The 11,978-nt window shown below is 48.8% G+C and overlaps 1 protein-coding gene across 1 annotated transcript; it reads right to left on the reverse strand.

Moving 5' to 3' along the window:
- Positions 1-1,202: 1,202 nt before the first annotated feature.
- On the reverse strand, positions 1,203-9,055 carry TUBA1C (tubulin alpha 1c). Its single transcript, XM_033222210.1, has 4 exons — positions 8,788-9,055; positions 4,489-4,711; positions 4,210-4,358; positions 1,203-2,284 (listed from the first exon to the last, which is right to left on the reverse strand). Exons 1-4 carry the CDS (start codon positions 8,788-8,790, stop codon positions 1,310-1,312), a joined length of 1,350 nt encoding a protein of 449 aa, XP_033078101.1. The 5' UTR covers positions 8,791-9,055; the 3' UTR covers positions 1,203-1,309.
- Positions 9,056-11,978: the final 2,923 nt, after the last annotated feature.

Consider the following 11,978-nt stretch of genomic DNA (forward strand, 5'->3'; position numbering starts at 1 on the left):
TTGCAGTGAGCTGAGATCTGGCCACTGCACTCCAGCCTGGGCGACAGAGCAAGACTCCGTCTCAAAAAAAAAAAAAAAAAGAAAAAGAAAAAGACATGTCTGAAGCCTCACCTAAGGCCTATAGAATTAGAACCTGCATTTTGTTTTGAAATGCGAGTCAGGGGTCTCCCTATTACCCAGGCTGGAATGCAGTGGTACAATCACTGCTCACTGCAGCCTCAACCTCCTTGGGCTCAGGTGGTCCTCCCACCTCAGCCTCCCAAGTAGCTAGGACTATAGGCACGTGCTATCACACCAGACTTTTTTTTTGGTAGAGATGGGTTTTTTTTTTTTTTTTGAGGCAGAGTCTCGCTCTGTCGCCCAGACGAGTGCAGTGGCCAGATCTCAGCTCACTGCAAGCTCTGCCTCCCGGGTTTACGCCATTCTCCTGCCTCAGCCTCCTGAGTAGCTGGGACTACAGGCGCCCGCCACCTCGCTCGGCTCGTTTTTGTATTTTTAGTAGAGATGGGGTTTCACCGTGTTAGCCAGGATGGTCTCGATCTCCTGACCTCGTGATCCGCCCATCTCGGCCTCCCAAAGTGCTGGGATTACAGGCTTGAGCCACTGCGCCCGGCCAGAGATGGGGTTTCATCACGTTGCCCAGGCTGGTCTCGAACTCCAGGGGCTCAAGTGATCACCCAACTTGGCCTCCCGAAGTGCATGAGCCACCAGGTTGACCCCAAACCTGCATTTTAGTATCTACTGGTGATTCACATCCATTTTTGTTCGAGAAGCACTGGCTCAATCTGAACTTGTTTCCTTGCTTACAAAATGATCCTATAACCACTCACTTCAGGCCCAAATTAAAAACAGATAAACCAACAAGCTGGGCAGTGGCTCATGCCTATAATCAAAACTTTGAGAGGTTGAGGAAGGAGGATCACTTGAAGCCAGTTCAAGACCACCCTGGGCAGCATAGCAAGAACCCATCTCTACAAGAAATAAAAATAGCTGGGCATGGTGGTATGCACCTGTAGTCCCCAGTTACTCAGGAGGCTGAGGCAGGAGAATCACGAGCCCAGGAGCTCGAGGCTGCAATGAACTATGATCATGCCACTGCACTCCAGCCCAGGCAATAGAGCAAGACCCTCAAGTCAGGTGGTTCATCTACCAGCCTCATACATCCAACTTTAACTGGATCAAGTATTTAAGTCAGCTAGACATTTAAAATGGAAACATCACTTTTATTAACAATTTAGGGCAATACACATTTACAGAACACAAATAAGACAGTTCCAAGACAATGGAGTGTAAAAGTACAGCACACAGGTTAATACTCTTCACCCTCATCCTCTCCATCAGCACTATCTGCTCCAACCTCCTCATAATCCTTCTCAAGGGCAGCCATGTCTTCACGGGCCTCTGAAAACTCACCTTCCTCCATCCCCTCACCCACATACCAGTGAACAAAGGCACGCTTGGCATACATCAGGTCAAACTTGTGGTCCAGGCGAGCCCAGGCCTCGGCAACAGCTGTAGTGTTGCTCAGCATGCACACAGCTCTCTGAACCTTGGCCAGGTCTCCACCAGGCACCACAGTGGGAGGCTGGTAGTTGATGCCAACCTTGAAGCCAGTGGGGCACCAATCCACAAACTGGATGGTACGCTTGGTCTTAATGGTGGCAATGGCAGCATTGACATCTTTGGGAACCACATCACCACGGTACAACAGGCAGCAAGCCATGTATTTACCATGGCGAGGGTCACATTTCACCATCTGGTTGGCTGGCTCAAAGCAAGCATTGGTGATCTCTGCTACAGTAAGCTGTTCATGGTAGGCTTTCTCAGCAGAGATGACAGGGGCGTATGTGGCCAGAGGGAAGTGGATGCGGGGGTAGGGCACCAGGTTGGTCTGGAATTCTGTCAGGTCAACATTCAGGGCTCCATCAAATCTCAGGGAAGCAGTGATGGAGGACACAATCTGGCTAATAAGGCGGTTAAGGTTAGTGTAGGTTGGGCGCTCGATATCGAGGTTTCTACGACAGATGTCATAGATGGCCTCATTGTCTACCATGAAGGCACAATCAGAGTGCTCCAGGGTGGTATGGGTGGTGAGGATGGAGTTGTAGGGCTCAACTACAGCTGTGGAAACCTGGGGCGCTGGGTAAATGGAGAACTCCAGCTTGGACTTCTTGCCATAATCAACTGAGAGACGTTCCATGAGCAGGGAGGTGAACCCAGAACCAGTTCCCCCACCAAAGCTGTGGAAAACCAAGAAGCCCTGAAGACCGGTGCACTGGTCAGCCTGCAAAATAAAAACGTTTCATTTTAGTGTTGCGAGACATTTGGTGAAACCTGCAGAGGACTTCTATAAATCTATGGCTACACCAATTCCAATTTTAAAACTCTTCTGGGCCAGGTGCAGTGGCTCACGCCTGTAATCAACACTTTGGGAGTCCAAGGTGGGAGGACCATTTGAGCCCATGGGTTCAAGACTGATGATCATGCCACTACACTCCAGCCTGGATGACAGAGTAGACTCTGTCTCACAACGAAACAAAACAAAAGCTTGTAAGTGCTAAGTGATTCAGAGCAACTTTTCACAATCAAGTCCTTGAGCAGAAAACCTCTGCTAAGACTATTTTAAGATGAACTGTTTCCGCAGGCAGAGGAATCACAAGGTATGGGCCTGCATACAGGACTCAAGTTTTGGTAACTGGGAGGGCAGCCTCTGGTTCCCTTGCTGTGGCCACAGAACAGGGCAGTTTCTTAGTTGGAGCGCTCCTAAGGGGCAGGCCCAGGACCACCAGCCCAGTACAGTGGATGTCTTATAAAGATTTGGCAGCTGCTTTCTGAGGTGGAAGAACAGAATAGCCAAAGTTCTAACACCCTGGTACTGGAGTCAGGCTGTGTCAGGATCCGGCTATACCAGTTCCTTACTGTATGTATGACCACATTTATTTCTCAGTTTTTCCATTGATTAAATGAGAATAGTAATCTACCTTAGGTTGAGAATTAAATAAGTACTTAGCACAGTGCTTGGCACAGTAAGCACCCAATATATGATACCAGGTACCAAGAAGTCCATTCATTTCGGGTAAAGTGACACAACCACAATTCCATGAGACCTCAGATTGTTGGGGATTTCTTCCACCTAACTGGGCTATTTTGGTTAGTAAATTGCTACTTTATGAAGGAATGATTTTGACCTTCCAAATAAAGTATTCTGTTGTAAACTCTTGCTTCTCCAAGCGATGGGCCTCAGATTTGTGAACATCTCTACTCAGCTCCCTCATAGCCTGTGGGTTCATAAACTACATGAGATCAATGCACAGGACAGACTCTCACCTAACAATTACACCCGTTAAGCCTCCTGTGAACCCAGTAACGCTAAGGACAAATGCAATTATTTTGGCAGGCAATAAACCTCACTCTAGAACCCTAAATAGCTACTAGGTTTATTTGTCCCTAAAGGCAGGTCCTGATTTCCAAGTCAGTGCTTGTAACTAAAGCTTAGTTTTTAAGCATACGAAACATCAGTCCAGTTTTTCTGGGAAGACTACGTAAACATCTAAGGAAAGTATGAAGCCATGAATGATGAGGCCATTCTTTTTTTAGAATGGAGCAGTCATGGTTGGGCTTAATACAATGGGATTTTCTTGACAAGTTACTCTGCCCAGGCCATCATGCTTAACCTCTGGTTAATTACTTACAAGCTGCCCACATGCCTAAGGAGCAAAGAGTCATCTGATTGCCAGGCTCTTAAAGTGATCCAAACAGCACACTTCATAAGGAAGCTCCCGACTCCACTTTCAGCTGTACTGGAAGTTTCCACTGTTGGCTGTTTCTTGTCAGTGTGACACTGGCTTCTTGTTCTCTGAACTTTATTGACATGAAGGAACCAGTCCAGATTTTTAAAAAGTGACTTTAATCAATTAGTTGTATGTAGAAGTCAGCCACCTACTCACTCAGTGTGACTAAGATGACCTCAAAAGGGGTGTCTCAGCTTGAATCAAAATAGGCTAATGAGCACTTACTCCTACCCCACAGTTGTCCCATAAACCCAAGACCATCTCATCTGGTTCAGAGATCCAATTAATTTAGTGAGCAGTTGCATTTTAGTTGCAATGCCAATAGTCTCATTTCAGTTGCAAAGAATAATTTTTGTAGTTTGGTCTCAGAATTGCAAAAGAAACTGTTGCCCCACTTTATTTAAAGTACTATATTTACCAGCTTGCGAATTCGGTCCAACACGAGGTCAATGATCTCCTTGCCAATGGTGTAGTGCCCTCGGGCATAGTTATTGGCAGCATCTTCCTTGCCTGTGATGAGTTGCTCAGGGTGGAAGAGCTGACGGTAGGTGCCAGTGCGAACTTCATCTGGAGAAGATGATGGGGAGGAGCAGGGGGGAGGGAAAGAGTGGGTGAGTGGGTGACCAGCGGAGCCCCCAGGACAGACCTCCTGTCCCAGCACCCTGGGATCTCACTTGGATTAGTGAGGTCAACTCACCAATGACAGTAGGTTCCAAGTCTACAAACACGGCCCGGGGCACATGCTTGCCAGCGCCCGTCTCACTGAAGAAGGTGTTGAAGGAGTCATCTCCTCCCCCAATGGTCTTGTCACTCGGCATCTGACCATCGGGCTGGATGCCATGTTCCAGGCAGTAGAGCTCCCAGCAGGCATTGCCAATCTGGACACCAGCCTGGCCAACATGGATGGAGATGCACTCACGCTGTGGGAGGAAGAAAGGAAAATGTCAGGATATGATACATCAGATGGGACATTTAGGAATGATTCATACCTAATGATGATTAACCTTCAAGACAGATAACTGACTGGGCGCAGTGACTCACGCCTATAATCCCAGTACTTTGGGAGGCTGAGGCAGGTGATCACCTGAGGTCAGGAGTTTGAGACCTGCCTGGCCAACATGGCAAAACTGTGTCTCTACTAAAAATACAAAAAAAAAATTAGCCGGGTATGGTGGCACACACCTGTAAATCCCAGCTAGTTGGGAGACTGAGGCAGGAGAATCACTTGAACCCAGGAGGTGGAGGCTGCAGTGAGCTGAGATCACACCACTGCCCTCCAGCCTGAGTGACAGAGATTCCACCTCAAACAAAAAAAGATAACCATCTTTCAGCAGGCCACTCCTGCTCAGGGACTATACTTTCAAAAGCAAAAATTTTTGAAGACCTAATTCAGCAAAAATGCCTTGGAAAACCAAAGATGTGTTCATGAACTACTCGGCAAGACCAGACCGTTGCTTTGTAGCCACAGTAGCTATGATTCCTTAAACTAAGGCAAAATTCCCCTTTCCAGCTCTGATTCATTCTCTGAATGATTGTGTAACTAACTACTGAGCTCATTCTGGTCCTGCTTTAATCCTATTCTTTGGGAGACAAAAGCTTCTCCCTCCCTCCTTTAAAACCAGCTTAAACCAGCAAACTACAGCCATATGACTCATGAAGAAAATGCTGGATAAGCAGCAGTTAGCTGTATTTTAAAAACTGTGGTCAGAGGCAGCTTTTTAACCATGTGGAAGAATCTGTTAGGAAGAACATTTTTCCTTCACCGTCAAAACATCTCCGGGAGAGGGAAGACTATAATAAAGGTTAGAAATGTTACCAAGACTTTACTGATAGGTTAAGAAATTAGTTTCTGGCCAGGTGCTGGCTTACACCAGTAATCCCAGCACTTTGGGAGGCCGAGACTTTTTCTCGAAAGAAAAAGGTAAACATGATGCAATGGTAAATAATCATGGGCTCATTAGAACAAACCACTCCTGTTCTCCCACAGACCTGGAGCTGGGCGAGTAGACACAGGTGATACTGAGCTTGCTGATGTGGTCAGGAGACCTTATTTCATGGGGAGTGTAGGTGGGAAGGAGGTCAAAGGTTGTGAGTAATTAGGGTTTTATTATCTCTTGGGTTATGAGACCAGGCCCTTTGAGAACTTACTGAGTGCTCTGCCAGTCTCCAAAGTGGCTAATCTGACTTATGATGAAATACTAAACACCCATTTTGTTTTCCTGTTAAGCCTGTGTGTACAGATTCTATGTTTATTGCCTTATTTTACTAAGCAGGTGTGGGTTTGGTAACTTCTAACCATATTTTGCTTTGGCCCCTCTGGCCCTTCTAAATTGGTCTACCTCAAAAATACACAGACAGAGTCTTGGCTCTGTTGCCCAGGCTGAAGTGCAGTGGTGAGATCTCTGCAGTCGCCGCCTCATGGGTTTGGGTTCAGGTGATTCTCATGCCTCAGCCTACCCCAAGTAGCTGGGACCTACAGGCACACACCACCGTGCCTGGGTAATTCTCGTTTTTTTTTGTTTTGTTTTTTTTGGAGACGGAGTCTTGCTCTGTCGCCCAGGCTAGAGTGCAGTGGCCGGATCTCAGCTCACTGCAAGCTCCGCCTCCCGGGTTTACGCCATTCTCCTGCCTCAGCCTCCCGAGTAGCTGGGACTACAGGTGCCCGCCACCTTGCCTGGCTAGTTTTTCGTATTTTTTTTAGTAGGACGGGGTTTCACCGCGTTAGCCAGGTTGGTGTTGAACTCCTGACCTCAGGTGATCCGCCCACCTCGGCCTCCCAAAGTGCTGGGATTACAGGCGTGAGCCACCACGCCTGGCATCATGTTTACCTTTAACTGGACTTTGGAAACGCCAAAGCCCCAAAAAGCTGGAGATAACCAGATACCTGACCATGATGGCCCCCAGGCCCAAGGAGATAAAATATCTAAGATCCACTCATTTTAACAAAATGCTTCTTCTGTTTAAATGCTTATTCTATTTTGGCACCCACAATATTCTTTCATTGCTCAGCCTAAACTGTCTTCTTGAAGCTTAGCAGGCAATGTCCTCGGCCACTGCCTTACCCTCCACTCTCCCCTGGCCACGTGGGAGAGAGTGAGGCACCGGTGGAGTCAATTGGTCTAGTGTTCACTGGATAAGCAGCTCTTTCCTCTCGTTAAAAAAACAAGAAAATTTAACCAGTGTTCGCCCAAATCAGTCTGCTGCCGCTCTCCTGCTTTTTTTTCTTTTTTAATTTTTAATTTTAAAAGCAGAGTTTCACTCTTGTCACCCAGGCTGGAGTGCAATGGCACCATCTCAGCTCACTGCAACCTCTGCCTCCCAGGTTCAAGTGATTCTCCTGCCTCAGCCTCCTGAAGCAGCTGGGATTACAGGCGCTCGCCAACAGGCCCAGTTAATTTTTATGTGTTTTTAGTTGAGACGGGGGTTTCACCATGTTGGCCAGGCTGGTCTTGAACTCCTGACCTCAGATGATCCACCCGCCTCGGCCTCCCAAAGTGCTGGGATTACAGGCGTGAGCCACCGTGCCCGGCCGCTCTCCTGCTTTTTAAAGGGTCTCACTACTTTGTGAATCACACTTTTACCAGTATTTTTGGTATTGCTTGAAAAGAAACAAGTTGTACAGTGCGACATATACATGTATTTACATATGAGTTTTATATTTAAATTCATATATGTATTTTTGAGATAAGGTCTGGTTGGAGTGCAGTGGTGGGATCTAGGCTCACTGCAGCTTCCACCTCCCAGGCTCAAAAGATCCTCCCACCCCTGCCTCCCGAGAAGCTACAGGCGCGCATCAAGATGTCCAGCTAATTTTCGTCTAGACGGAGTTTCACCGTGTTTCCCAGGCTGGTCTCGACCTCCTGAGCTCAAGCGGTCCTCCCGCCTCAGACTCCCAAAGTGCTGGGATTACAAACATACGCCATCGCGCCCGGCCTAAGATAGTTGTTTTCAACACTTCTGGAAGCTTTATAGAGAACACTCAAGTTATGTATAATTTCACGTTTCTTGAAAACCGAACTAAGAACACGTGGTACTAGTTTACTCTGGGGTTTCCGTTTTTTTTTTGAGACGGAGTTTCGCTCTGTCGCCCAGGCCAGAGTGCAGTGGCGCGATCTCGGCTCAGGGCAACCTACGCCTCCTGGGTTCAAGCGATTTTCCTGCCTCAGCCTCCCGAGTAGCTTACAGGCGCGCGCCACCACGCCTAGCTTTTTTTTTTTTTTTTTTTTTTTAAGTAGAGACGGGGTTTCACCACGTTGGCCAGGCTGGTCTCGAACAAGTGCTGGGATTACAGGCGTGAGCCACCGCACCGGGCCAACTCTGATTTTATAAGAAAATATCCTTTTGTGGACGTGTTTTTAAACCTGGCTTAAGTAGAAAGCTTCAGCTGTAAACCTACCACTAGATTAACACCAGAAATGCAGGTTTAGGCAACGTGAAAGTTAATTATTCCCTTCCAGGGAGGGGCCCGCCTCCATCCTCAGGTGGACTGGCGCGGTTGGAAGCTCTTCCCAGGGCCGGGCCACAGGTGACTCAGCAGCGAGTCACTGGGTGCTGGAGAGCGGGCGCCAGGAAGTGCTGCACCGTCGGTGCGGGAGCGCACGAGGGCCTCCGAGGCCCGGTGCGTAAGGCAGTGGGAAGGAAAAGTCGCTTGAACGTGGGGAGGGATTTTTAGTTTAAGTTCTTGGAGGCCAATGACTAGGATCCTTGACCTTCCTCCCTAGTACAGTCGCGGGCCCTGCGGGGAAAGCCCTCACTAGGATCAAGTGGGCTTTCCATTTCCAATGAGGGCGGCACCCGGGCCAGGTCTTCGGGACCGAACTGGTGTCTGCCCAGTGAACTCGACCTTCCAGTCCGGCCACCACAAGCCAGGTTAACCGGAGGGGACCGGGGCCGTCTGGAACTGTCCTGGGCGCGGCCCGAGGTGCAGGCGGTAGTTCCCGGGCCCGCCGTCCCCTGGGACGCGCACTCTTCCCCAGCCCCGAGAGACCCCACTCACCATAACTAGAACTTGAAGGGGTCTGCGGCGCTGAAGGAGGCGAAGGGCGACAAGTATCTCCCACTAACAGACTACCAAGGAGTCCGGGGGAGAAGTAGTGAAAGGGTGGCCGGCCCCGAGGGGCCTTATATACCCGGCTCCCGGCCACGTGTCGTGAGGGCGGACCCCGGCCCCGCCCCGGGCCGCCACCGCCCCACCTTCGAGCCCTGGCCTGCGCCAGGCCGCACCCGCGGAGTTGGGGCGCGCGGCGCTGATTGGCTGATTCAAACGTTCAAACCAAACTCGTCGTAAGGAGCCAGAAGCAGGAAGGGGAGGAAACAGAGGAAGGGTCCTGGGGCTGGAGAATGGGCCGGGACAGGGGCGGAAGCGTCCACTGGGAGGAGGGAGCAGGCCAGCGTCTGCCCCGTCCCCAGTGGGTGCGGGGGCGTCAGGTGGGCAAAACCCCAGCGAGGGGAAACGCCAGGTAAGAGGGCGACCGCGCCCAGGAGGGAAGCCCTTCCTGCACCGCCCTGGCCTCGCCTCCGGTCCCCGCGGCTGCGCTCCCTACGCAGCCGGGGAGACGCCGACGCCGGGGCCAGGCTGCGGGTTCCGCCTGGGAGTCCTGGCTGCCGGGCACCCCAGCTGGGCCCTTGGGCGCCCGCTCCCCTCGCCGCTGAGGGCTGTCCAGAGGGAGGGCTTGCTCCCCACTCTAGGTCTGAGTCACCACGAACGCGCCTTAAACCCTATTCCCACCTTTTTGGCTGCTTTTCCTTACCTCCTCTTTAAATGAATCTTTGGCTCCTAACAGTCTCCTCCCTATAGCTGCAAAAGCGGTTTTTTCAGTTCATTAGGATAATGAATAGCTTCCATTTTTTGATTGCTAACTATTCAGAGTAGTTGGCTTTTTTTGGGGGGGGGGGGACGGAGTCTCGTTCTGTCACCCAGGCTGGAGTGCAGTGGCGGGATCTCAGCTCGTTGTAACCTCTGCCTCCCGCGTTCAAGCGATTCTCCTGCCTCAGCCTCCTGAGTAGCTGAGACTACAGGTCACTTGAGGTGAGGAGTTCAAGATATATACTTCAACTCACACACACAAAATGGCCCTTGTGGAACATATGTGTAGAGATTTTAGTCTTAGTAGAGCTTTTCAACTTTTTCATTCATTCCCCAGATATATTTAGCACAGTACCCGAGGTGCTTAGGGAATATGTGTGAGCAAAACTGATGGTCCTGCCTCATGGAGAGTGTATTCTAGAGTGGGATAAGGAAGAAAACGAACAGGCCTGGCGCAGTGGCTCAAGTCTGTAATTCCAGCACTTTGGGAGGCTGACCTGGGTGGATCACTTGAGGTCAGGAGTTTGAGACCAGCCTGGCCAATATGGTGAAATCCCATTTCTACCAAAAAAAATGCAAAAATTAGTCAGGCATGGTGGTGCACACCTGCAATCCCAGCTACTTGGGAGGCTGAGGCAGAATTGCTTGAACCGAGGAGGTGGAGGTTGCAGTGAGCAGAGATCATGCCACTGCACTCCAGCCTAAGTGACAGAGACTCTGTCTCAGGAAAAAAAAAAAAAAAGTAATTCTCTTTAAATAAATTTTAAGCATTGGGATCCATATTTAAATTTGCTGCCCTCTGCTGGAATTTTTTTGGGAAAAATTTCTTCCCTGGATAGACAGTTAAACATTTACCCTTTACGTTAATAGATCTTTATGAGTCTAAAAATTACAGTGTAAGGAGAGGCAGAAACTGATCTTACTTTTTAGTTGACACTTTCCAGAATTCACCAAAAATAGGCCAAATTATTATTATTATTTTGAGATGAAGTCTCGCTCTGTTGCTCAGGCTGGAGTGCAATGGCACGCTATCAGCTCACTGCAACCTCCACCTCCCAGGTTCAAGCAATTCTCCTGTCTCAGCCACCCAAGTAGCTGGGATTACAGGCATGTGCCACCACGCCCAGCTAATTTTTGTATTTTTAGTAGAGATGGGGTTTCACCATGTTGGTCAGGCTGGTCTCAAACTCCTGACCTCAGGTGATCCACTGGGCTCAGCCTCCCAAAGTGCTGGGATTACAAGTGTGAGCCAATTCGCCCAGACTATGCTAAATTATTAATAGGGTGACAGAAGACATGCTTCAGTGATCAGCCTTTTTTTTTTTTTTTTTTGCTATAAAACTTTTTTTTTTTTTTTTTGAGACAGGGTCTCACTGGGTCACCCGGGTGGAGTGCAGTGGTGCAGACTCAACTTCCTGGGCTCAAGCAATCCTCTTGCCTCAGCCTTCCAAGTATCTGGTACTACAGATGTGTGCCACCACGCCTGGCTAATTTTTTTTTTTTTTTTTTTTTGTAGAGATAGAGTCCCACTATATTTCCCAGGCTGGTTTTGAACTCCTAGGCTCAAGCAATCCTCCTGCCTTGGCCTCCCAAAGTGCTGGAATCACAGGCATGAGCCACCATGCCCGGCTAATAAATAACTTCGGATGGACATTTCCCCTCCTCAGGGTCCAGGTTTTGAATGTGAAATATGAGGAGATTGGACAGGATCCTCTGCAAGGCCGTTCCAGCCCTAACACTCTGTGATGTGTGACTCAAAGTTTGTGGGGGTCATGTGAGCTCTACAAATATGACCAAAGGAGAAAACATGCTTCCTCAGTCAACATCTTGACTGAAGAATCACCAGAACGTTAGATAAATAGAGATGGGGCTTTCATTGTAATCTTACGATGCTTTAGGGAAATAAGCGTTGCATACCTACTACAGCTTTGGGAAACTTGGGCTTTAAATTATCATATAGCATGTTCACAAAACATCACAAAACATTAGTAAAGAGAAAAGAATTCAGATAAAACTGAACCTTATTTTTTTTCAGCCTAACTCTTGTTTTCTTTGCTGGAATACTAGTAATGCTGAAGTATTTATTTGTATTCAGTTACAAATTACATGTTACAATTAATGATGTAGGAATATTTTGAGCTTATGTAGCAATTTCTAACAAAATGTTTTCTTTTTTTTTTTTTTTTTTTTTTAGACGGAGTCTTTCTCTGCCGCCCGGGCTGGAGTGCAGTGGCCGGCTCTCAGCTCACTGCAAGCTCCGCCTCGCGGGTTCACGCCATTCTCCTGCCTCAGCCTCCCGAGTAGCTGGGACTACAGGCGCCCGCCTCGTCGCCCGGCTAGTTTTTTGTATTTTTTAGTAGAGACGGGGTTTCACCGTATTA

This window comes from Trachypithecus francoisi, unplaced genomic scaffold (assembly GCF_009764315.1).
Source record: "Trachypithecus francoisi isolate TF-2019V2 unplaced genomic scaffold, Tfra_2.0 Lachesis_group11, whole genome shotgun sequence".
Lineage (NCBI taxonomy): Eukaryota > Metazoa > Chordata > Mammalia > Primates > Cercopithecidae > Trachypithecus > Trachypithecus francoisi.